At 36.8% G+C, this 27838-nt stretch overlaps 3 protein-coding genes across 3 annotated transcripts; 2 read left to right on the forward strand and 1 right to left on the reverse strand.

Annotated features, from left to right (window-relative positions):
* The first annotated feature begins 1828 nt into the window (after nucleotides 1-1828).
* Nucleotides 1829-4115, forward strand: LOC134814267 (uncharacterized). The gene is made up of 5 exons (XM_063822351.1): nucleotides 1829-2011; nucleotides 2637-2756; nucleotides 2870-3006; nucleotides 3223-3417; nucleotides 3621-4115. Exons 1-5 carry the CDS (start codon nucleotides 1896-1898, stop codon nucleotides 3989-3991), a joined length of 939 nt encoding a protein of 312 aa, XP_063678421.1. The 5' UTR covers nucleotides 1829-1895; the 3' UTR covers nucleotides 3992-4115.
* A 100-nt stretch (nucleotides 4116-4215) lies between these two features.
* LOC134814264 (calponin homology domain-containing protein DDB_G0272472-like) lies at nucleotides 4216-5943 on the forward strand. Its single transcript, XM_063822348.1, has one exon. It carries the CDS (start codon nucleotides 4249-4251, stop codon nucleotides 5788-5790), a length of 1542 nt encoding a protein of 513 aa, XP_063678418.1. The 5' UTR covers nucleotides 4216-4248; the 3' UTR covers nucleotides 5791-5943.
* On the reverse strand, nucleotides 5915-27359 carry LOC134814266 (bone morphogenetic protein receptor type-2-like). The gene is made up of 14 exons (XM_063822350.1): nucleotides 27290-27359; nucleotides 26768-26870; nucleotides 25595-25666; nucleotides 24358-24443; nucleotides 22888-23969; nucleotides 22040-22700; nucleotides 21200-21326; nucleotides 15854-15976; nucleotides 11278-11367; nucleotides 10950-11028; nucleotides 9022-9145; nucleotides 7296-7434; nucleotides 6899-7050; nucleotides 5915-6707 (listed from the first exon to the last, which is right to left on the reverse strand). The coding sequence occupies exons 6-14, from the start codon at nucleotides 22277-22279 to the stop codon at nucleotides 6570-6572; spliced, it is 1212 nt and encodes a 403-aa protein (XP_063678420.1). The 5' UTR covers nucleotides 22280-22700; nucleotides 22888-23969; nucleotides 24358-24443; nucleotides 25595-25666; nucleotides 26768-26870; nucleotides 27290-27359; the 3' UTR covers nucleotides 5915-6569.
* Nucleotides 27360-27838: the final 479 nt, after the last annotated feature.

A 27838-nucleotide genomic window follows, 5' to 3' on the forward strand; every position in this document is an offset into this window, starting at 1 on the left:
ATTCTTCCTGGGTTCGATGGTTCCTATAAGTTCGTTTTTAGAGTTTAGTTCTTCCAAGCTCCGTACATCACATTACCAGTTCTACTTCTCGCAATCTGTATCCATCATGTCCCTGATACATTTGTATAGTCGCTCTATTATCGTCTGAAAAGGATGTTCCTGTCACTGGATTTAGTTGTGTTATATTGTCACCTTCTTTGTATAGTAGGTTTTATAGGTTAAACTAAAACACCGTACCACAGCTATTAGTTGGTTTATTTAAATCGATAGTGTTCAAATTCGCTATCTTATGAACATGAAACGTAAAATAAAACGCGCGCCTTTTCACGACTCTGTTTCTAATTTAAAAGAATGGATATTTAACTTTAAAATGTAAAATATCCGTGCCAGATATAAAGGTGTCGCATTTGCTTATTATAACTCACATGTCCCACCACTTTCCAACAGTGCAACAAGGACACTATTGAGAGCCAAACGAGTTGCAACAAGCATAAAACTAACTGCCATTCCGTTCAACTGCCATATGTTTTGTGTCCGTTTTTTCCCATTCAGTACCCTATATTTTCAAAACGGACAAAAAGTAGGGCGGACCAAAAACGGACAAAAAATGTTATTGAAATAACACATAAAGATCCTTCCTCCTCCTCCTCCTCCTCCTCCTCCTCCTCCTCCTCCTCCTCCTCCTCCTCCTCCTCCTCCTCCTCCTCCTCCTCCTCCTCCTCCTCCTCCTCCTCCTTCTCCTCCTCCTCCTCCTCCTCCTCGTATATACAATACATACTCAGGGTGATGATTAATCACTCTACACTCGACTGTCACGTGACTTTTTCAACCCGTCCTGAACTTAACGACTATTCGAAACCCTAACCCTCTAATCTGATCCCAACCCTAACCCTAACCCGATCTTTAACAAAAGCATATGCTGAAATCCTAACCCTAACAAGAAATTAGACTAACTTCCTTATACGGTCATATCACGTGATCGAGACAGTTTTTCGCCAATATCTCGTCAGGAGAGCATTTTAACCATATGTCATGGGGGGGTGATTCGGATTCAGCGTCCGAAAATACATCGATTGAAGTAGGTTTCAACTGTCGGGGGCCCTTTTAGAACAATTTCGAAGATCGACTGTGGAGTGATTTAGCACGCTAGCCTTCTCAGTTCTCGTATTACATCTAAATTTGTTTGACATCGTAAACATTTAAAAGACTCTTTAAAAGGTCCTATAGTGCAGTAATTTGAAGACATTACTGGGTTACTATGCGATTTTGACTTTTGATTCAAATTTAATTTCCATATCTACCACATACTATCATAATATATAGCACATATAGCAGATGCCCACTAGCTTTTCGTCTGAGTATCGAGTTTTTGCCTAGCCTATAGTAATCAAGCGAATATTGATCTACCGAATGATATTTTTCATAAATAAAGTGATAAAGTTGTATCCCTTTTTATGTTATTAAAAAATGTGTAGACTATTCTTTGTACCTAACTGAGGATTGAAAGTTTGAGAAAGGACCATTGTCATTAACCGTGCTACCCATTTCTGCAAATAGCCTGTCACAAATTGTGGAGACAATTTAAATCAAAAGTTACAATTTTTGTCCGTTTTTGTCCGTTTTTGTCCGTTTTTGTCCGTTTTTGTCCGTTTTTGTCCGTTTTTGTCCGTTTTTGTCCGTGCGGTACTTTATTTTCTGATAACGGACAAAATCCCACGGAGAAAAACGGGGAAAAACGGACCAAAAAAACATGAGCCCACCCCCAAAGTTTTATAATTTGTAATCTATTGAACTGTTTGAATTGAGCTGTTATTTACAAATGAATTGATGTTTCTTGTTTTGAGAGACGTCCTTAAAAAAGTATACCCGATTCCGTCAGTATTCACAACTGGTCCATGTCAGCTAATCTTACCTCTCTTCTACCAATCCTGGTGGTGATTGTGACCCTTTACAGTCCAGTCTCCAGTGTCACAACTTGCACAAACTATGTTAACGGGGTAGAGGATACCAGGTGATAATAAGCAGTTACATCACTGCATTCGCTAGCATCATTTCGTTGATCATCAGAGAATGCATTTACATCACTCCTTATAGTTATAATATGATAACATGAGTTACACACCTCGTCAAACTCGGTATGTATCTCGTTTTATCCAACTCGTCAAACTCGTTGGATAAAACAATTTTCACAACTCAAAGTTGTGAAAATAATGATGCTAGCGAACAATAAATATTGCCCTCCCAGTTATTGCAACCCTATTTAATGCATTATATTATCGTAAACAAGAGTGAGATAACAACTTTTGCATTATGGACAATTACACACTGATCATGAGAGATTCTCTCTTTCAGTTTTTATGGTGACTTTATTATTTTTTAAATGATTGTCATGGGCAACTGTCGAAAATATTTGGGGTTAATTCGTTCAATCATTATTATTATTTGGATTTAAGATTTTATGCCATATTTGTTTACAAATATCATCAAATCTTTTTAATTTTTTTAAATTTTGAAGAATAGAGAACGGAGCCAAAATTATAGTTATAATTAGATCTGATCCTATCTTTAGAAAACTTACAGTAATGACTGCACTAAATATTAAGCTACTTCGCCGATATTACACCTTTTTTCCACAGAGAGTGTGCATATGCTTGTTGTTTGAGCGGTGGCAGCTACGCTATAAACCTAAACGAAACAGAAGTCTGCGCCGATGAAAACCAGAAATGTTACAATGATAAACTTACGATTCCAACCAGGCGAGTTTCAATCAATTCATAATGTCTCGCTTTATATGAAAGTATAAACTAAGATAATGACTAAATTAACTGATTATATTCAACCCAAGTTATTAAATAAACAACCACAACAGCTGTCCAATAAAGGTACACGAAGAGTTCGAAATGTACGAGTGTGGTGTGTCGGAAACTTGCTGCTATCCACTGAACGAACCGGTACCTGAGTTTGAACACCAAGTTCCGAGAAAGAATGCTGTGTGTACTTCTGATGGTTAGTTCGTTAAGTTTTAGGTAATTAACTTTAGTATCAATAACTCCATGATTGTTTTTTTCTGTTTTGTGATTCCAATTATGAGGTATTCTGTCACAGTGAGATATTTTAAGGGTTTTAACAGTCAAGATTAAATTATGATTTGACATAAATTATGAAGTATTGTTAAACATGAAATACCGATTGAAATGGCTGATCATGTTTGGTAACACCCAGTTCCAGGCAACTGCATAAAGTATAACGGACAAGATGGTTTTGACATATGGGGTCAGGAAGATCTAAAAAATTATCAAGACGACTCTAGTTTAACTTCGAGAAATGTGTACTGCTACGAGAACTGCATGTCAGTCATTAGCTCTAGTGTTTTCGGCCTTGAAATTGAACTTGAAGACCTCGCCGACCTCAATTGGCGTAAGTCTTCAAAACTTTAATTACAGAATTTAATTACAATTACAATTTACGTTTGACTATTGACTACTTTACCTTGTTTAATTAAATCAAAGTAAGCTTATAAATGTCCTTCGTAGTTCGTACATTATCACCATCAATCACTATCCAATTTTATAGCTTTTTACGACTACGCTAAGCCTGAATGTAGAATAATATATTTTCAGCATCGTGCTCAAAAGAAAACGTCAGCTCATGCTCAGCAACTACCGAAGAAGTATGCCTTTTTCTCGACGTAAGCTTCAAAGCAGACATCACCGTCCCAACACCACAAGGGTTCATCACTACGCCAGGTGACATGGACATCAGAGCCTTTTACTGCGGCAAATTAGACGATGATATCAAACCAGAAATCAAGTGCAATATTGTCAAGGAACAGTTTACCAGTCTGTCTGATACACTCTACGCTGTTTCCACGATTGAGTTATCAAGTATCCAAATAGATTGTGGCAAGTTGGATATGTGTGTAGAGAATTGTGTGTATGAAGAACACAGACCGAAGAAAAAAAAGGACTGTTATGGTGGGGGATATTGTTGATAGTTATTCTGATACTCATTATTGTAGTAGACATTTTTGCTCTGTATTGGATGTTTTGCAAAAAAGATTCGGTTCATCCTAAAGACGACGAAGCTGAAATATACTTGGAAGATGTCGGAAACCCAACAATTGCACGACTTAGAGAGATTGAAAGATACCTTGATTTGAATTTGACAATTGATATCATCGAGCAGGAAGGTTTTGAAGAGGAGCTCAGACAAAAGTACGATACAGCTGTCAGGCTACTAAAGGACGTGATGGCAAGGGATGCAGAAATAAAAAGGAAAGAGCTTGAAGAAGAAGAAAGAAAGGCGGATGAAGCAAAGAAAGCTCTAGAGGAGGCAGAAAAGGAGGTTTTGAAAAGACAAAAGGCAGACGAGGAGGCGGCTTTGAGAAGGGCTATTGAGGCTCGAGATGTTGCTAAGGTTAGGTGGGCGAGAATATGGCCCCGGTTGCAAATACTTAGAGCTCTAAACGGAATAAATGGGGAGTTGGTAGCAAAAGCAACGGAAGAAGCTAGAAAAGCAAGAGAAGAGGAAGAGAGGGCGAAAAGATTTGAAGAGGATCAAGCTAAAAAAGCAGCTTATTGTAAACAGCTTTTAAAAGACGGTTTAGCAGCAGCTGCTGACGAAGGAAATTTGGAGAGAGCAATTAAAACGACTGATTTGACCGTAGTTCAGACCACAATAATGGATAATGATGAAGAGTTGCGAGATCTTCACATTAAAGCGAGAAACGAACTTGAGACAATCCAAAAGGAGGCAGAGTCGAAAAGGGCGAAGGAAACAGGAGAAAAAGAGGCAGAAGAAAAAAGGCAAGAGGAAAAAAGAATAGCAAAGGCACAAATAAAAGATGAGAAAGAATTAGCAGATGCACAACGACTTGAGGCAATCCAAAGGGAAAAGGAGTCAGAAGAAAAGAAACAAGAGGAAGAGAGAATAGCAGAGGCAAAACGAAAAGAGGAGGAGGAAAAAGAGGCAGAAGAAAATAGACAAGAGAAAAAGAAAATAGCAGAGGCCAAAAAAATAGAGGATGAGGAATTGGCAGAGGCACTTCTACTTGAGGCAATCCAAAGGGAAAAGGAGGCAGAAGAAAAGAAACAAGATGAAGAAAGAACAGCAGAAGCAAAAATAAAAGAGGAAGAAGCATTGGCAGAGGCTAAACGACTTGAGGCGATTCAAAGGGAAAAGGAGGCAGAAGAAAAAAGGGAAGAGGACGAGAGAATAGCAGAGGCAAAAATAAAAGAGGACGAGAGATTGGCTGGTTTAGCTAAACTTGCAAACATCAAGGCTTCCATACAGACAGCCATATCGGAAAAAGACATCGAGAAATTGAAAAAGTCAATCGCCGAAGTCAAGGACAACAATCTTGAGGACGACTTTGCCGATTTTCACAAGCAAGCCACCGCCATGCTTGAACGGCTCCAAAAGATTGAGAAAATCAAGAAAAACATCCAAGAACTAAAACGGCCTTTAATCGCAGAACTAAAAAGTATGTCCAGCCCTCCTGTCGACGTTCACCGATCTATGACAGCAGCATTCATACTGATGGGCGAGAATCGGGAGGACCTTAGAGATTGGAACAACATAGCGATCCTTCTTGGTAAAACTGGACAAGAATCTGTCAAAAGAAAAGTCCAGGGGTTAAAAGTCGAGGATGTAACAGAGGAAATGGCGGCAAAGGCAGAAAAACAAATTCTGGGTTTAACTTCGGATGAGGTGTATGAAGCGAACCAAGCTGCAAGCTTGTTCTACGATTGGGCTGATATGATTTGCTTTGACAAAAAGCAAGTAGATTGATGGAACCCAAAGATAGGACTCGAACTCGAAGGGGCGAATCAAACCCAATTTTTTAAACGCAACATTTTGTATCATCAGACTGATTCATATTTTGATTTTTAGCATTTGAAATAGAATACTGTGATAATAAAATGGAGTAATTAATGATAAAGTTAAAATATCAATAAGTTAATAATTTACTTCTCCAAACTGAAAGGAAAAGAAATCAATATTGTTCAAATTTGTAATAAATATAAAATTGATAAAAAAATTAAAAAATTAAAAAAGATTAGATATATCTCTGTTATCCCTTCTGACACAAACGAGTCTTCTCGTTCAAAATCGCTTCCTCGGTTCGATAGTTCGTTTTTAGAGTCCAGTACTTCTAAGCTCCGTACATCACATTACCAGTTCTATTTCTTGTAACGCTCAGCTGTTCACTTTTCTCAGCAGCACTTTGATCGCTAATAGCATGCCATTTCCGGATCAGGTGAATAGCAACATGTGTTACCTAGCAACATCACGTGTTACCTAGCAACATCACGTGTTATGTAGCAACATCACGTGTTACCTAGCAACATCACTTGTTACCTAGCAACATCACGTGTTACTTAGCAACATCACGTGTAACCTAGCAACATCACGTGTTATGTAGCAACATCACGTATTATCTAGCAACATCACGTGTTACCTAGCAACATTACGTGTTACCTAGCAACATCAAGTGTTACTTAGCAACATCACGTGTTACCTAGCAACATCACGTGTTATCTAGCAACATCACGTGAGACCTAGTAACTTCACGTATCAAAGAGTTGTGTTGGTGTTTGTCTGGTGATCCCGAATATTCGGTTAAAGGCACAGTGTGCGGATATCCTACTCTCACAATCTGTGTCCATCATGTCGCTGATACATTCGTCTAGTCGCTCTATTATCGTCTGAAAAGGAGGTTTATATCACTGGATTTTTTTACTGTCACCTTTTCTGTATAGTAGGTTTTACAAGTTGAACTAAAACACCATAGCTATTGGTCGGTTAAATCATTTTTCAGTTTTGACGAAACCCAAAAGTGTTAAACCTATAATCTGAGCAAGATAAATTTACTATACATGAAACACTCCCAACTAACCTGATCCTCGCTCTCAACAGTGTCGAGCTCTAGTTTCTTGAGATCAGGTCGGAACTGGTCTATAACCACAAGGTTCACAATGTTAGTGTACGTGTACATGGCTGGGAGCTGTGGTTGGTACACGTGGACGTAGCCTGCCGCTGGTGCTCCAACTAAAGGGGATATAAGATATTTCCTTGTGTTTCACGAAGTGGAGAGGGAAGAGTGGAGATGCATCCTTGGGTTACATATGGAGATATGGCATAAAGGCTACAGTATATGTAAAACTCAGAGTATCATATAATTTAACGATCGTAGAAATGCCATATTCCATGTTTCAACTTATCTCAAAATTCAACTAACATGATAACAAAAATATATCCTAGCTTCTAAATAACGTCCAAATCTGAGTTCTGACCTGCAACTTGACAATAAAGGTTTCCAATCTCCCACAGCACAGCTCCTAAACTGTAGAGATCACAATCCACTAGTCCTGCAGCAGATAACAGCATAGTACAGTCCAGTAGCTCAGGGGACATGTACAGCATTGTTCCCACCTAGGAATATTCACGTGTTACCTAGCAACATCACGTGTTACCTAGCAACATCACGTGTTACCTAGCAACATCACGTGTTACTTAGCAACATCACGTGTTACCTAGCAACATCACGTGTTACCTAGCAACATCACGTGTTACCTAGCATCATCACGTGTTTCCTAGCAACATCACGTGTTACTTAGCAACATCACGTGTTACCTAGCAACATCACGTGTTACCTAGCAACATCACGTGTTACCTAGCAACATCACGTGTTACCTAACATCATCACGTGTTTCCTAGCAACATCACGTGTTACCTAGCAACATCACGTGTTACTTAGCAACATCACGTGTTACCTAGCAACATCACGTGTTACCTAGCAACATCACATGTTACCTAGCAACATCACGTGTTACTTAGTAACATCACGTGTTACTTAGCAACATCAAGTGTTACCTAGCAACATCACGTGTTACCTAGCAACATCACGTGTTACCTAGCAACATCACATGTTACCTAGCAACATCACGTGTTACTTAGCAACATCACGTGTTACTTAGCAACATCACGTGTTACCTAGTAACATCACGTGTTACCTAGCAACATCACATATTACCTAGCAACATCACGTGTTACCTAGCAACATCACATGTTACCTAGCAGCAACTTGTAAAACTTCAGCGGGACATTTACATTGTACATCATCATTTTATTATTGTTCCCACCTAGTTTTGGAAGTGGTAGTATAAAATGAAATGAACGTACAGCATTGTTCCCATCTATGAAAATTCATTTTCAGAAAAAGAACTCGGTCAAATCACAGATTTTGGAAGTGGTAGTTTAACTGAAGTTACGATGTTTGCAAAGTACATGAACTTGAGAGGAGGCAGCTTCAATTATATTTATATTGAATTTACGTGACAGGATCACGAAGGCAATCATGACCAACCTGAGCAATATAAACTTCATCAGTCGAATTTGTTGAAGGGCACAAGTGACATCAAATAAATTGCTGTACCAAAATAGTATGACGGTTTCATTTGCCAACTGCGCGTCGATCTAATTTACCACACAACATTCAGGAATCATGGCAATTTTATTTTTATCCCACCATCAAATACTAATTTCTGCAGTGGCAGCCGATTGATTGGTTGTCACTGATCCCATCACACGCTGCACTCACAGTTATTGAGTTGTGTCGCGTGTTAAAATACCGTTTATCTACCCACTCTTCACTATAATAAAGCAACATCTCTTTATCAGTTTATATAACCATGATCCAACAGAAAGCTTTATTAGAAACGCCATCTTAGGACACGAGGAGAGTTATTTAAGGACTCCTCGAACTACTACACACAACGTTATCAGTATGCTAAGAGTAAGACATAGTTAGTCAGTTCGTACAAAAGTCGTAAAAATTACGTACAGTTCGGCACCTTTTTTCAGTTCGGGATTAGTTCGGGAAAAATTCGCCTCATAAATTTAAGAAAAGCTAATTCCAAAAATTTTATAATTTGAAATATGAGGGGTTTAAGTTTTGTGTTTAGAACATGTAAAATGGCGGGAAACGATGGCGTTTCCAATCGACTGATTAGCCATCACCTGCCGCAAGGAGCAGTCCTCTTCTAATGTATCTAGGTTTATGGACAGGTCAAAGTCAGAGAGCACACATCTGCCATCGTCCTGCACTAGGAAGTTAGCTGTCTTGATGTCTCTGTGCGCCAAACTGAAACAACAATGTTATTTTTTAAAGTTTTTGTCATTGTTTAGCTGTTCTTCTTCGGCTGTTCTTTATTTTTAAACCTAAAAATATTCTAATATATAAGGAAACATTTGACAAGCACATATTTATCTGATTTCATGGTTTAATACCAGCTCATACAAATTTAAAGTGGTCACTCTACATACCACAATACATCCGGACATGAGAGACACTTTCGGAGAGACATACTTTTAAATTACCTCAAAGATGCTGTCATTCAAAGAATTTGTCGTTTTATTTAGCGTCATTAACTTTAATGAGACCTGCTTTGAAGTTTCTAGCACATTTCTTCGGACCTTCATTTATTTGAATTTATACGGAGTTCCGAAGCTTTAGCCAAAAGAGGATTTTATTCCGAAGGTTTGAAGTATTTAATATAAAAAGTGTTGTCCCACGTTACCAAGGTAACGTTAGAAGATACAATGTATATTATATTCAGCACTTGATAATAGATAATGCGAATGAGCATTGATCGAATTACTATCAGAACATTTGCGATCACAAGATGACGATTTAGTTTTGTTTAGAGCGTTTACGCAAATGATTTGCGTAAACGCTCTAAACAAAAACTAAATCGTCATCTTGTGATCGCAATTAATTTATCAGCTATATCTCAACGTTTTGTTTCATGTATCTGAAATGTAAAGTATAAAAAGGTTTGCAAGGAAATATCGGCTGTTTATACCTGTTCAAACCCACTTTGTTACAGTACTCCAGTAATAAGTGTCATAAATACTATTTGTCTGCTGTCCAAGAGATAGTAATTTGTAAACCACAACTTATACCTAACCCCAAACATGCTTGATATACCAGACTAATACCACGAGGTTAACTTTCGTATCGGAAATCCGAACTTTATACAGGAGATATCGGTCAACGATCATAGAATGCCACCTGGTAAATTTCTTAGTTGTCTCAATAAAATAAATAGTTCTATTGTTGATGTTTATCATTCATGGTAATACAAATCAACGACCCTCAGTAAAAATCACAATGTGGTATTCTTTCACGTGGCTTTACCCAACTATTATAGACATTTACACCTCCCTTCATATCTTGCTAGACTCGAGTAGGGAGTTCCCTCAGCAGTGTTCATGCAATGCTTATTGTATGCCGACTATATCCCAGAGTACTTCAACAACCCTTCAGAGATTCCCGGCCACTCGTTCCTGTCAGCAAGGTCTATTTCTGTTAAGATCAGAAATTTTTTTTTGTACGTTTTGCTGGATTAGGTCCTTTAGGAGTTTAATGGAACTTAGGATTAAAGTTAAATTTCAAATGTATCTTTTTCATGTCTAGACATGGTTTGTTGCCAATGCAGACATTCGAACTAATTTCTAACGGCTAACCGCACAGCGTCAGTGTGTTGCTGTGACCTCAATAAACTTTAATGAAAATGATCTAGATGACTATTGATTAATAAAAGGTAATATAACCCTACTAATTTTTTGAGTCTTAAAAACAGCTGCTTTATTATTTCTGCGAAATGAATTTGCTGCAATAATGCACTTTAAATATTATGCGGAGTGATAATTCTATATTACTTCAAAATTTGATACTTTAAGTGGATTTAAGTGGTACTGTCATGTGCAACTACTTTGCTAGACTCACATGTTATATATTGCCACACCTCTTTACTGGTATGGGTACTTTTTGACACTGCAATTATTATCACTTTATCAAAATATTCAAATTCTCGATTTTAGTCTAGACTCTAGATTTAGAAGCTATAAATCTTAAAGCTTTAATTCTCAGTACTTTTTATTACCTGATATTTGAAGGTGAATTCTGTAGAATGTCAAAACCGTGAATGTAGGAAACAGCAGTGAATACGTCCCGCACTAGATCTAGAATGGGACAGTTAAAATAAAGAAATAACAGACTAGCGAGAATATAGTGAGACTAGTGAAGCTAGCGACAAGCTACCATCAGAAGACTGAAAAAAATTATTTGAAATACAAATTTTTTGGAATAGAAGTTTATTAAAACTCATTTAGTCTCGAACAAAGAGAAGAAAGTATTTAAAAAACTCTAACCATAACCACATTTATAAATTTGCTAGTTAACCCTTCAACCGATTAATACAAATTACTAACTGATAAGTTGTGAACATGATAAAGACACGCTGGAAAGATAATCTCTCAAGTTTCCTTTCTCGTAGTAACCCATCAGCAACGTCTTTTTGCCTAAATAAGGTAATTTTTAGATAAGATTAAATTATCTGTGATTAGAATGTTTGAATTAACCTAGGTTATTTCATTGCTTGTTTACAGTAACTTGCCATATATACAAACCTGAGGAACCCACCACAACTGAAGGAGACAACACAAAACCTTGTCTTATCTCACTTATCTCTTAATTAAAACTTTTGGCAATATTCCAGTATATCCCTCACTTTCTGACCTGATCTTTACTACGTTATCTCACAAGATAATTATTTAACATACTTCCACAACCACAACGTTACTATTTTCTCACCTGATATGTTTAATCTTGAGGTTTCTCACCTAAACTACACAACTATTTGCTTGGAGGACAAGTTTCGGAGCAATATAGACAATTCTAGAATTTTCTCGTTTACTTTTTTGTGTCATGCACCTAGAAAATATTTCTTGATTGATCACGCGATCTAATCTTTTGCATTCTTCTAACAGCACACTTTTATACCATCTTCATCTTGATTGTTGCCCCTCTTCTCGTCTGCTCCAGTTAATTAATTTATGACATGGACATTCTTCTTGTTAATCTTAGTTAATTGTTATACGTTATACAACCATTCGGCGAGGGTATCTGCATGTGACTACGCGCAGGGTTTGCTCAATTAGTCTCAGCATGCTATGACTAATTTAACAAAACCATTGCCTTATTCTCTTGACCATCACCGTCAATTTTATCATAGTTGGTCAGTACGCACTGTACGAACTTTTAAAAGGTGCCGAACTGTACGAATTTTTTAAAAGCTACCGAATTTTAAGAAAAAACCATGAATTTTATGATTTATCCAACGTTATCATTATTTTATTGACGCAGATAAGAATTCAATATGCATCATAATATCAATATCATATAAAACATAAATCAAATATTTGATTCGTCTGAGAAATGTCAATATTTGTCTGGAACTAGAACTATTAGTTCCTACCCTTGAGACATGATGATTTCTTACGTTTTCTGCAAAGCAGGGACTCCTACATACGATTATATAAAAGATTATGCGTTTAACTCGGGTTAAACTAGCCTAGTAGCTGGGTTGGGTTTGACGCAAATAAATAAATACGCTAACCATGTTGCCTGCACTTTTACAGGTTAAGTTAATAAGTTTAGATAGTTTTCAAGTTGTAATTTTAATAATCTGATCTTTTAACCATGAGCACAAGAATGGTAGGCGCTGAAGTGGTACTACTAATTACAACCAAGCCATGCTTAAATTGATTGTACTTTACTTGACGCAGTTAAATAAATACGCAGAACATGTTCCAACTCTTAACCGATCAAGTTAATAGCTTTTGGGCACATTCTTCGTAGCGACTGCAACTCACCACCACAACTAGCTCTAAATTTTGCTGTTGATAGTATGTCAAATATGAGGGAAGGATTGGTAGACATCAATGTAATATTTTTAAAACTATTTTAGACGATTTGAATAAAAGAAATATTAATTTGAATAATAGTGACGACTTGACAGACTTAAGGTATTTAGCCTCGAACCGCCAATTGTGGAGAAATTTATTTTAAATTTGATTAGTTCGATAATTTCAGTTTTAAGTTCAATTTTTTGCATAATTTTTGATTTTGATAAGTTCAGTTTTAAGTTCCATTTTTTGCATTTATAGTAAGTTTTTAGTGCACTAAGACAGGGACGTTTCAACTGGCGCCATGATCAGGTCCTACGTGAAATCATGAAGACTGTTTCATCACAGATTGACGAGTTTAATTCCGACATCGCCAAGGAATCGAAGAGGGCACCGTCGGTCTTTCACAAGGCAGGCAATAAGCGCGAGAAGGTTACCTTAGCTGACCCAACTCATCATAAGACCCAAAGATATTTCTTTTCAGATGCCAACGACTGGAAGATAATATTTAATGAGGATGAGAGACAGAGGAACTTCCCGCAGCACATTGCAGCTACACCACTAAGACCTGATGTAGTGATCTATTCAGATAAAGCAAAGAAGGTTTATCTAATGGAGCTGACTTGTGGAAATGAGCAGAACTTTGCTGATCAAGAGAAGCGAAAGATGAAGAGATATCAGCAGCTGACAGAAGAGATAGAAGCCAACGGATGGGCTTGCAAGCTCCAGACAGTAGAAGTGGGAGCTCGAGGCATTTACAACTATAGCCTCCCAACATTTATGAACCACCTGAACGTAAAGAACAAAGAGAAGAAGAAGGCCTGCATGAAGATCGCTGAGATCAGCCTGAGGGCATCGTATACCATCTATTTGTCCAGAAACACTACCATATGGACAGATGATTGGGAGTTAGTCAAGAGACCAGTAATAGCATAGTAGGAGCGTAGAATGTTTGGGCCCAGAAAAACATGTTTAATACCGCTATGAACCCGTCATAAGCCGGGGACTACTATGAAAATGATGATGCTGTGTTGTTGAAAGACCTTCGACCAATCAAAGATGTACCTCATCACGCCAAGCAGTTATGCTTGTAGGTGAATATACACTTATAGAGTACAACAACTTTATAACACTCCTACAAGTCTTTTAAGTAGACTTATCAGGTCTTTAGGATGTTCTTAGTAACTACTTTGGATTTGTGTAAAGTTTGATAAGATAGTTTTCAATCTTTTGATTTTATAAGTATACAGGGTGTACCATAGAAAGTGTGACTTTTTTGAGAAATGATACAAAATATTATGAAGGAGCAGTTGCTAAAAACTCTTCATCACATTGTGTCACTAGGTGTCGAATTTATGCATACCAAATTTCAAGTCCCCATCAATTTTTGATTTCTCACAAATTGCTATTTTGTTATGGTGCTAATTTAGGAACTTAAGCTTGCTGTAATTTAGGGGTCTCAAGAAAAAATTTTTCGAAATCAATATTTTAGCTATTTTTGACAGTAAAGAGTAATGTCTATCATCTGCTTTTGTTCCTATTAAAAAATTTTGTTCCTAGCCGAAGTTATCGCTGGTCAAAGGTCAGCGCTCATAAGTAATTGTATTGTGCGAGCGATTTTTTATCACGCGTAGTGAAAATCGAGTTTATCTGGCGTAGTGAAAATCGAGTCTAAAAATATTTTTTCTCCGACTGTTTTTGATTAATCACCCTGAAACATTCAAAATATGTGTTAGGGATCATTTAGAAGAGATTGTCCGGGCAGAATTTTGAGGAAGGTCTTTAAAACGTTTTTATTATATTTTGAAAATCTTGGACCTCAGCCATGAATAATGTCAATTTCAGACTAAAATATTTAATTTTTGGGAAGGGTGGCTTTTTTTGGAAGGTGCTTCACTATTAACCATATTTTTTATTACTATCATTAATTCAAATATATTTCCAACAAAATTTAGTTAAAAATAACTATGAAGTTTGATTTTGTAAAAAAATTACAGAAGTGGAAAAAAGTCACACTTTCTACGGTACACCCTGTATAACTGCATGAGCAAAAGAATGGTCTAAACCGGTGAAGTGGTACTTGTAATTACAACCAAACCATGCTTAAACATTGTTAAAGTGATTGTACTTTACTTGACGCAGTTAAATAAATACGCTAAACATATTCCCACTTTGACAGATTAAGTTAATAAGTCAATACGTTTAGATAGTTTTGAAATCGTAATTGTCAATCTCTTTACCATGAGCATCCGAAGTGGAACTTGCAATTATAACCAAAGTACCTGCCAGAAAGTGATTGCTTTTAAATTATATCTCCATATTTAGTATGGGAAGCAGCATGGTTTCATTCTACTAACCAACAGGTTACAGTTCATGTGTTGTTCATGAGTTGTTCACTGTTCAGCTAGTAATTGCCGGTACCAGTAAAATCGCAGGTCATCATGGTTATCATGGTTAACATGGTTACCATGGTTATCATGGTTATCATGGTTATCATGGTTATCATGGTTATCATGGTTATCATGGTTATCATGGTTATCATGGTTATCATGGTTATCATGGTTATCATGGTTATCATGGTTATCATGGTTATCATGGTTATCATGGTTATCATGGTTATCATGGTTATCATGGTTATCATGGTTATCATGGTTATCATGGTTATCATGGTCATCACAGTTATCTACTATGGTATTTAAAACCCAATTTAAAACTGAATCATGACCCCCCATGGCTAACTACTAAGTTATCCAGTTATCAAGTTCTAACACAAAGGGCAATTCGGTAATCTGTCGATGGTCACATACCGCACGGTTAAGATTTAAGGCACGGTTAAGGCAAACTTAACGGACACTTAACGTATATCACCTGTAAAGTACTATAAATCGCAGCATGAAAATATCAGTCACGATTACATAATAATTACATAATAATTACAAAATATTGCATTATCATAATTTTGGTCGTATTCTTGTCATTCGAAATTCAATTTTTTTAAATCAAATCCAAATTCAAAAGCCTAATTTAAGTAAATCGTTTTGTCACGTAAAAATATGGTGATGAAAAACAATTTTAATTTCCTTACTGGTCCATTACTTACTAGTCAAGATATCGTAACAGAAAACTATCGAGGGATGGTGTCCTTTGAACAGCTCAAATACTGTCTTCTCGTTCTCAAAGTTACGACTTTGCACGTGTTGCTTCTTCACCAGCATCTTACCACCTGACACAAAATTAAAGCTAAATGTCGTTTAACTCAACATATTTATTAGTATACAATTCACCTCATTACATAATTCATGACATAATGAATATTAATTATATCACAGTCGGCAAGTAGGTACAATGCCAACAGGCTGTTATATCAAAATATTAGACGGCTTATATTAGCCGGCAATTTAAACCTTCACAGTCTTATTACAAAATTATACTCGAAGGACTTAGCCGCTTCGACGCGCCGCGCAAACTATCAGTATCGTTCTTACTTCGCATCAAAGTAATCAATGAGATCTGACGAGATCGTTGCTCTGTTAATTCGCAGAGCAACGATCTGGAAGGGTTGACATCGTCAATCAAGATTATACATGAGTAATTATTGAGTATACCAGTACCACCTTGCTAGTGTGAACTTGCAGCTGTACCTCTGTGGACTGTGTGTACAACAGTCTACAATAACTCTTTACTTCAAGGGTACGCCAGATGAGGACAATAGGCTGGCTATTTAGTTGCCATGGAGACAATCAACATTCTGCTTTACCGTGCGGTGGGAATAAATTCGGGCGTGTCTCATGATAAGCGATGTTAACTTGTTAATTGCTTGAGCTGTTACTATGACACCGCCCGTCGTTACAGAACCGCCTCTCATGCTTTTGATTTGTATTATAATTCTTTGAATTTTGCACATTTTTTGTGAAATAGATGTGGGGACGAATCAGAACCCAGGATCACTATCAGGTGCCAAAAAATATATGGTTTTCAAAACTGAACTTCAAAGATGGTCATTAGATAATTATTACATTACTCTGAATGTCCTCCAACATTTTGTGATGCCCTCATAGCATTTTAGTATTTAAACTCAATCAGAGGTTGAATTAGCTCTAACAATACCAGAGTGGTCTACATATAATAAGTTAATTGATTAAATGATCAAGGAGGCAGACTACGATCCAATTTAAATTAGAGTTTACAAGGTTTACCAGGTTTACAAGGTTTAAAGTTAGGAAGATCGTTTTGCTTTAACGCGTCCACTTAAGCACTTATAGGCTATAAAGCTATAAGCTTGCTTCTCAAGATTTGATTGAGAGAGCCATGTAAATTAAACATTTTACCATTTCCTAAATAGAGCGTATTAGGAAAAATAGCATAAATAGAGTATATAGAAAATTGAATGAATTCAACCTGTTCAACTGAACCAACGAAAATCTACGCATAAATATTTAAGTTATTTACAACTGTGCTTAAATCATCGTGTGCGGATTAAACATGTGCATGAGCTCTTGGAACAGACATTAACCATTTTTTGATATTTTTAGTTTGACAGATGCTTAAATCTGAACTCTGGAAATATTAACTTTTGATGGCTACAATATTTACGATTACAATTAAATCTTCGTTATTTGTAGCCATGTGTTTGCTGCATAGTTGTCGAGTACAGTTTGCTGGTCATTTTCTGTTGTACAAGTTCCAGCTTGGTATTGTGGTGAGGTCATCAATAATAATAACCAGCTCATGTTGATGAATGATGATCTTATTGGAAATATGCGGTGAGTGGTGAGTAATTCTTAGTTTTGTGGGGTACTTTTGTTTTGAGGAATGAGGACTGATCATTGAGCTATTACAGTTGATTTATAATTATATCTAATGAATCCCGGAAAGAGGCATGGTTTAGTTTCGTCAATTACATTACGATATTTTATCCTGACAGCGTCACAACTCACAGCGGCACAATTTCATAATTCAAATCATTTCCTCACTATATCCACCACTAAAAGACCCGCGCCTCTAAAGCACGTATAATTTCCTGATGATTAAGTAAACTACCACGCGAGCAAACCGAGCTGACATCATACTAACAACTCGTCAACTAACCCTCACTTCACCACTACTTCAGCACCAGCGGTAAAGTGGTAACAGCTCTCTCGTTTTCTGCTTACAGTTTGTAACACGTCACGTGACTAACCCGTTTTCTGTTAACAGTAGGCATTACGAGTCTAATTGGCTCTGTCAAGATGACGTGATTGTTAATCTTGCAGCTCGTGCAATGAAATGCAGGGAATATTCCGTAGAGAAATGGTTTTAGTCTGCAGCTGTTTGTAATGTGTCACGAGACTTTATGCCCACGTGTCGGTACTAACAGCCCACGTGTCGGTACAGACAGCCACATTTATCTCTATCTAACTGACAGGCGGTGCCAGTCAAATTGGAACTGCAGTTCTTTTGGACGAACTTTTTCTACTCGTGTCACAATTACTGCATCTAATTTGCTGCTAAATGACATCTCATTTTTGGAATGGCTCTGCGTGGAGCCGTGTGCATTGGTATATTAGTGCAATAAGGGCAATTATTTTTCTAGTCGCTTTGCTCAATTTCTTATAGGTTTGCTTAAAAAGGTGCAAATGCTAATGAACAGTTTAAATGCAGTTCTGCACTAAAACCCCTGTTAACATCACAATCGTGGTGCTCTGAAAGTTTGACTCTGATCGCTTTGACGTTATACATTAGTAACTGTCTCTACATTTACATTTGTTGTATTTGCAAGGCAGCAATATAAAATGGCAGTCGATAGGGTTAAAACTAATTGAATGTGATGGTTTCTGTCACACTTGTACGGTTGCTGTCATGGTTGCACTGTCACAGTCGTATGGCTTGCTCTAGAAAAGTAGAAACTGTTAGAAATTAGTATTTCGTTTGCTTTGCTTTTCCTGCATCGGCAGAAGTGCCCATATATTACATGAGCTGTGAACAAAGGTCGCTATTGCAGATATATTTGTGATAGGTACCAGTATGTGTTCACCTTTCCAATACAGCCATCAGTTTCCTTGTTTTACCATTTTATGTAATACGTTCACCTTAAATCAACCTTTATTACAATGTTACAGCCCCCAATCCTCGCAGTAAAGTAATAACTGAACAATTGTGCCAACTCTCATTCGAACTTGAAGGGCTGTCTGTAATAAAGTCTGTTGAAATGAATCCAATATAAATGTCACCTGTGAGCTGATCTATACAATATCAACTTACATCTTTTGTCAAAAGGAAGTCTGTCTGATCACGGCCACCTGCTTATGGTATTATGATGTAGTTTTTAGTAGATGCACTAGAGAATGGTGTCATTCAGTGAGGAAGGTTCCAGTTCGATTTGTCTCGAACTAATTGTGCTACTGTAAGCTTGGTAATGGTTAGCACGAAGATTCCATCTGCGGCTTTTTTGATTTTATCGTCATGACTTTAATATACTTTTGGACTGTAGACTGTCAGACTTACGTCAGCCGAAAGTGATTAAGCATTATTTCAACGTTTTATTGTTAAATAAACTAGTGGACAGTGACCAACTTTAACAACAAGGTATTGTAAAATACTAATAGATGAGTATTGAGTAAAGCACTATTGAAGGAAATAGTGACCTAACATATTATCATGATTCTATATTCTCTGTCAATTCCCGCTGATCATGCAGGTCGGATCGAATTATTTTCTTCTAATCCATCTGGTAAGGCCCCGAATGATGTTTGATCTAGAAGCCGTTAGAATCATGCCGGAGGCCTCAATTTTAGCTCACACTCTGTATCGAGGACGGCCCAAGTCCCCTGTAATCCTCTAATGTGTCTAATTTGACCCAAATTATCACGTAGTTAGAAGGTAATGAAGAGTTAACTATCTAGCAGCTCACTATTTTACAACTTTGTGTGCCTTTTGTATGGCAGAACTGAGAACACGCGTTATTGATCTGTTAGACTTCACGGGAGTGGTGGACAGTCCGCATTCTATTTTGTTAAATAATATTTTGCTCGTACTCGCAGCAAAATTCGATTGTTTTTTGCAAAGCCAACAGTTAAAAAACAATGCAATATATTTTCTACGGAGAACCATTACTCATCTACTACTACTGTATATGATGCAATATGGTCACTGTAAAATTCTATATTTACTCGGTGACCCCTGGAGAAAACACAGCTTAGCATTTCTCGTTCCAAGCTATTCACATACAATAATCTCTTTAAAATCTAAATTATAAGCAAAGTACTCTTTGAACTTTGGATATTGCCTGTAATTCGCTTTGTGTGCAAATGATGTCGTGCTTAATTTAAAACCAGCTTAGCGTTCATTAAATTCAAAGAGCCTCAAGGTTTTGGGCAGAATGTTTTTGTATATTTCAACTCATTGTCGACCATTACATCATTCTCGACCACTGAAGCATTGCAGCATCGTAAAGTTGGAGTCAGGATTATGTCTCTGTTAATGGTTTTAAACATGTCCAAAATGAGATGTCTCATTGAACATGGTTACCGATGTCAAGACAATCATGAGCATTACCCTTGATCCGTTTGTCTTGGTCTTGGGCAAGTGATTACATGGTTGTCACATGGTTACAATATGGTTGTCATGGTTAAATGGTTGTCATTGTTCAAGGGACGACTGATATCAAGATTGAAGATGACAGCAAGACTTATTTTTCATGAAGAAAAAGGTTTTGTGATAGGTAATCATCTGACGGTAATACTTGACTCCTACATTTCTTTTACAACTCTGAATATAAACCGTGGTGCTGTAATTTCAGACAGTAACTGTATACTTTATTTCTTAACTGTGTATTGAAGTGCTGGCATGGTTACATGTCAGACAACTGAAAATAAAACACTTATTTTTGTGAGTAATAGTACAATGCATTAGACTAATTAGCGTATAATTAGGGCACCAGTTTCATCTGTTGCATGTCCCTTTGCCTTGAGAGCTTGAGGCCGGCCATATTCTGCCTAATAAAGTAATCACATTATAATGGAAAATTACTATTCTGACAAATTAAATTATTAATTTGACAAATTTGCAGCATTTGCATCCTTCAACACCACACTACTACTGTATTACCTCAGCGCTATAAATATCTGTTTTTGAATTATAAAACATATTATGCCCTTTTAATTGATGTAGTTTTGTCCCAAATAAACTAACAAAGTCTTACTTCAGTCATTATTACTTCTTACGACCTCAAAATTCCTTCTTTTAGTCCTATAGATATTCGTTTTTTGAATTTAAAAACATATTTTTATTATGCCCTTGTAATTGATGCAATTTTGTCCGAAACAAAGGCTTACTATACAGTCATTTTTACTTTGTACGACCTCACAATTTTCTCTTTTTGTGCGCCTTTTGTTGCAATTATTCTTTTGCAAACAATTTGCATTCTTAATTCTTCGAAACTATTGTTATATATTTTTATAAAACTAACCTCTAGTTTTAACGAGAGTAATTTTACAAAATCGCCCATTCTTGATGAAGATCTCATCTTGAAAGTTAGCAGTGTCATCCTCAGGAGAGCTGTGCTCTGACTCCCCGACTTCTATATCTCCGTCTACCTGGAAGTTTAGCAGTAAGGGACTACTATAGGTGCAGTGTTCAAGCAGCACGACCCTGTGTGCGGACTATTTATGACATGATGGTATCTATCTAGTTGGATGCAATTATTAGACTGGGCCGGTAGAAGGCCGCCTTCTGAGAAGGCGCCGTCCTAATCACTAGATTTTCATCTACTTTCCGGAGCTAAAGAGTAGTGCTAGGTGCTTTGGTGTACGCGTCAACTTTTTTTTTCTTCCAGAATATGAAAATTTATGCAGTCTTATGGACTGATGCCTGATAGACTCATATGAACTATGAAGTTGAACGGAAGGACTAAAAGTGTTTCACTTTATTCTGTCTCGTTCCTCTGTCTATGGAGCCATGTGTTGCATCTCTTTATATTAATACCTCTGGGCCAAACTCCAGTGATGTATACCAGATGAAAATATTAATTGACAAGACCAAAATAAGTTTCAACACGTAGCGTTTTTCCTGGGAAATTACCATGTTGAAAACCTAGATATGTGTTTAAATCTAAGCCAGTCAGCATATTTCATCACTATCAATAATTCAGAGACTTCATAACTTTATCCCCATTAAGCATTAGCTCATCAAATAAAATCCGAATTTTGGCCCATACATATTACATTTTATAAGATTGTTAACTTTATTTTTGTTCAATACATAAATATAAAAATATTAATTGTTGAATTTAAAACAACAACAGACTAACTTGTTTATAACTTGCTACCTTCCGTCGTCTCCGAGTTCTGAAGACAAAGTAACTGAGCACCAGGATAGAAGTAACACATACTGTCCCCATGGTGATAAGAACCAGAACTCTGACTCCCAGCCTCGCAACTTGAACAGGATCATGACTCAGTATGGGCACTGATGACGAAACTGTCATCAACGAAACTGTCGTCAATGAAGCTGTCGTCATAAAAACTTTCGTTATGGAGGCTGCCGCCATGTTAACTTGATAAATTAGAACATTGCCGTTATTATTATTTGAAGATCAGTTAAACCTTAGTGGTTATGATTTATAACTTATAAGGCCACGGCGTTCAATTTAATTTGACAAAGACATTGATCTATTTGTGTTTGGTCAATTGTGCGTTTATGATTTAAACCAATCATAATTTTTTAAACACATTTTACCCTCCAATGAATGATGAATCATTGCCCAAATATAATACGGTATTTCGTTAGAAGAACTACTTAAATTAGCTGACAATTGTTATAATATGAGAATATACTCACGACTGGAGGAATTATGGAACTTCTCCTGGAGATTAATATTGGAGAAGTTCTCCACTATTAATCTTTCGTTGCAGTTGTGTGCGTTACAATAGTAGTACTGGGTTGATGGTTCTCTCTTCGTTCTATTGAATCTGAGGAATGGTTTATTAGGAATATTACCATATTTTTTTCGAGAAAATAGCTATGTTTGTTGATCATAACAAAATCAAAGATTGCACATGTAATAGCAATATCATGATCATCTCGAATTAAGGCAGAGTAAAAGATTCTTACGATAAACTTAACATAAACTTTATAAGAATCTAAAAATCCACTCACCTATAAAAATTGTCCAACCGAGTTTCAATCGGAGAATTCGAGTAATCGTCGGTTTTAATATTCTGCAATTTAGCATAAAGTTTGTAGAAACCCCATTCAGGATTCTGCACAACTCTTGCACTGAGGATTAATTAGTCATTCAATTCATTAGTCTAATTAATAGTCAATTATTATCGACAGATTTATCGTAACGTTGATTTATTTCCAGGATATGATATTGTCAATGATAGATCATTTCCATAAAAACCTGCAGTAGCTGTAAATATCCTTCATTTGTTTTTCTGAACACCCCTCCGCCCCTCGTAACAGTTCACCGATACTTCTTGTATTGTTTAATGGTATTCGTAGGTCACATTGCCAACAACTTTTCATTTTATCTAAAAAAGTATATCGTTTGCCAAAACCAAGAGTTCATTGATTATGGATGGGAGATAAATGGAATGGATGAACCAGCGATCAGGGATCACAACTTTAAGATTCTCCGCCACTATTTATCGATAGACCTCTCCCGCGGAGATCAATATCTTCTAAAATACAACATATTGTAGCACTATACATCACTGTTTCATTTAAAGTAATACCTATAGATAACATCATAGTCTGATCGGGGGGCCAATTTATAAACTAAGATACACATAGTCTACCCAATAATAACGACTAGACAGATCCTGAACTCGTAAAGGCCTACTCACGGACAATGTTCGGTAAAAATAAAAATAAAATAAAGTTTAGAGCGGCCCCAGTATATCTGGAGTTAATAAGGGACTCAATTACCCTGGAGTTATCAAGTAGTTGGGGAGTTAAGATCAGGGAGATGTCTCAACAGGAATTAAGATGATCAGGAAATGTTTTCATATATTACTAAGTGACTGTGACTGAAAATGTCAATAGTGAAATTTATAAGTGACAAGGGAGGGGGGTATAGCGTGGATTAAAAACTAACATTCAAAATCTTCATTGTTTACCTGTAAAGTTTGTTTCTGTGTAGTAAGATCTTCTGTTGTATTTTAAAAAGTTAGTCTTGTTGACCAACTTTGTATCAACAAGCCTTTTGTAGTAGAACTTATCAACTCTTCCCACTGCTGAAATATGAGGTTAACTTTAGCTCACTGTAAAAATGACAAAAAGTTCCAGACTTTTACAATTGACTACACAATAAGTTAATCAAGTAAAGAAGTAAGTGCTTAAATGTTCATATATTAGATGCTCATAAAATGGTACGTAATTTCTTATTTTAAATCGTTTTTAGATTAAGTCAGTTGGAGTCGTGGGAAAATTAGTCTAATGTCGCTGTTTCATTTTTCTATTTGCAGTAGAAAGAACAAAACTAAGGCTTCTCGCAAATTATTGGGGTTTCTTGGGAGGAAAGGTTATGGTTATTTTAAGGTTTTTATATGACTTGCTCGGGGAGAGAAAATATAATCATTGATCAGTTCTCTGTCTCACGACGCGACTTAGCTAGAAATATACCTTTGCATTTTAGTAAACTTGCTTTCTTCTTTCTCCGCTGACACTCGATTAAAGTTCCGCCGTCTTTTGACTTTGACTTTTTAACCCTGAGACATAATTCAAGTGACGGGGATGTGGGAGAGAGTTGGTACCTGACTACCCAATTAATATGGTCTGAAACAAGTTTCCGCGTGACAGCTATTTGTCTCTATCAAACATGAGGAAACGTAACTTATCAGGTTCCAATGCACTGATACTGTTTTTAGAGCAAGTTCAGTAACCAACAACCATAGTCCATATTGCTCATGGATACGTAGCTCTTACGAATTTGATACGTAGTCATGGCGACATGCGAAAGAATCTTGACGACTGCCCTACACTTATGTCGAGCATTGTAGATAAGTAGATTCCCTGTGCGTGATTCTACGTATTTCTAAGTTAATCTTGAATAAAAGCAAAATTAATTGCTAGAACAGCGACAAATCTTTCATTTAAATTGTTAACAATCACACTCTTTAAATATGAGCATATTCGACAGAAATCTTCCTGTACGAGGGCAATTCGGAGGAAGTCTTGAAAAAAGTCTCCTTTATAAGCTCATATTATACATAATTACAAGTCCAGCTCATAATACAGCGCCTTTTTACTAAAAATACCCTTTAAAAGCTTCTATTTCCATACTTTTTCTACCTCTGGGAGCTATAACGCGACTGGTCGAGCTCCTACATTAACTCTGAGAGACAGAGCCGTGTCAGAGCAATAAATACCCTCTCTTAACACACGAGAAACTTTTACAGAGGTGATTTCATCTCCCGGCGAGTTGCTTTTATGATGAAACATTCCAGAACTTGGAGCTCTCCTTACTTGCCGGTCTTTAGACTTTTAGACCAATTCTTTCAACACTTTGACATTAATATGAGCCGTGTTTCGTGAAATGTTCCTGGATTTCTGCCGTGTGGATTGTAACCGGTGCCAAAATTTCTTGCGACTTTGTCGAACGTTCTCTCCAAGGTTAATGTTTGTAATTGTGCAACTGTAAGTCTCCTAATTTTGTGTATTACTTTATGAAGATAGAGCAATCATCACGTTTTCAACTTTTCAGTGATTCACGGTTATTAAAAGCTGAGAGGCCCTGTCAGGAAGTATATAGTCTGTGTGTAGTCTGAATAACGTGTATCACCTGTCTGCACTTCATTTCAAAGTTTATAAGATTATTACACGTTCGTTTAAGTTCTTGTTTGATTTTCATATTTTATACCTGCATTTGGATGTTTTATAGTTTGTTGAGTAGTCTTTCTTTCCTACTGTTTCCGTCTGATCTTGAGGCTTTCTGGAAAAAAATGTAAAGTCAACGCAAATAAGCTGAGTTTAAACATTATTTGTAAAAATATAGTCTTGATACAGTTCACACATTTTTCTCAAAAATGAATAATGGCATAGGAAAAGGCAATTTTTTGACATAACTAAGTAACTAATGCAATTTGTATCCAGTGCCTGGATTGGTAAGAAGAAATCCATTAAAAATCTGGCAGGATTTTATTTAACTCGAATTGGACATTTCTAGAGCATGTAAGGATTCAATTTAGCATGCTAAGTGGATATAAGAGATATATTTTATTTTGAGTAGTAATATGATACAATTAGCCCCGTTACCGCTGCAGTAAGTGGTTTAGATCGCAAACTGCTTCTCCGATTCCTGATTCCCAAATTGTATTGTAAATCGGGGTTTTACGGTTCCCCATTATGGTATTGCAGTTGTTAAACCCCCATTTACCGTATTATTTCCTTTTCCCCCAGACTGTACTGTGAATCGGGGTTTTATTTGTGTATGAACTATCAACTCTATTTTGTTCGATTTTTATCAGTTTTTGGGAGAACATTCCACAGTAATGTTGTTTGTCCCTGTTAAGTTATAATTTTAAAACGGAGTTGATATCCGTTAAAATGGATTGGTGTTGGTTGTGTCAGATTCCGTACAAAATGCTTCGACATCGAATAATCACCTCCGCTACAGTGAAAACTAGTTGAGGTTGAGCTTTTAAATTATCTGGAACATGGCGCCTCTTACCGAAAACCATTTATTCTTTGAAGTCAAAGTGTCCCAGTGCGGCCGTTAAATATAATTTTGTCGAGTGACAACGTACAACTTGTACGTTGTCACTCGACAACATCTACAAGATGGCCAGAATCTATGCATTTAACGGTCACAAATTTTAAGGTGGTTGAGTATATCGAATTGTACGAACTCCATATGGTACAGTTTTTGTAAATTGAGACGGAAAATTGTCACTATTAGCTACGTTTTAAATTTTCCGTCTTATATTAAGACTAATAAGTCTGCTGTGAATGTATATAATTACTGATGTGCTTGGCTTCTTTATGGGCTTCCCTATTTTATGACTAAGTTTATAAATATTGATTTTCCCCGTACCTTTTTGACTCGTAGGAGCAGTTAGCAATCCATTCGGGCACCGGTTGTTCTGCGAGTTCTTCAACTTTGTTTCGGCATTTTCTTCCGGTACACTTACTGGATTCTGTAATTAGTATCCGACGTAAAATATATAAAACGTCAAAGACTTATGACTTTAATTGAGCTTCAAATTAAGACTTTCACTAAGTTTGCGCAACCGCTATAAGAGCAAAACGTTGCTTATAAGTTTAAGGCTTCGTGAATAAGAAATATTTCAAACTAAAATAAAATGTTGGTAGAAAACGATCAAGACCAATTTCCCTGCCAGAGACTTCCAAAGACTAAGATTCCTCAGACGCTAGTATATGCTTATATGAAAACCAGAGCCAGTGAAGTAAGTATCACTTCATTATTCGCTCATACAGTCATTAAAGAAATATACTATCATAAGCTGACCTGAACATAAATCTAACCATTCCCAAACCATTGTCCAGAGTATGATTTATAGACAAGAAAAGTATAAAACGTATAATAGGTACTAACTTTGTTGACTGATCTCAAATTCGATGAGAAGTAAAACGGTAGCAAATAAACGATACATGGTTAAACTTATGGTTCATCCCAGCCATCTTGACGGTAACAGGTTCTTCTCGTCTGAACCTACTCAACTCGAAGAGGGATCTACTAAGGGTCTAACTAAAGTCTACACAAATTCAATGGGTCATAGACGGCACTTTTACTCAACGTGAGATTCTGTATTTCTGAGAAATCTGGAATGTATACACAAGGGGTATTTTTTTGTGAAACTTGATTTTGAGATAGCAGTCTGACCAACAAACCAGGACTGGTGACCGAACTTTTGAGGGGGTCCCGGACCCCAACCGTCCACGTACCGGTGACCGCAGCCCCGCAGGGCAGGCGCGCCCATATTTGATCCCAATTTGACCAAATAATGGGCCAAAAACCATATGCCCATATTTAGGTATGAATACCAAATTTTTTCCATCGCCTAAAAAGGCAATAGATGGTTAGAAGTGGTAGGATTTGAGAATGGGTATAGTGGGTATAGGTTTTTCGTGGTGTCACAAAGCA

Source organism: Bolinopsis microptera, chromosome 4 (genome assembly GCF_026151205.1).
Source record: "Bolinopsis microptera isolate Bmic1 chromosome 4, MBARI_Bmic_1.0, whole genome shotgun sequence".
In the NCBI taxonomy this organism is placed as follows: domain Eukaryota; kingdom Metazoa; phylum Ctenophora; class Tentaculata; order Lobata; family Bolinopsidae; genus Bolinopsis; species Bolinopsis microptera.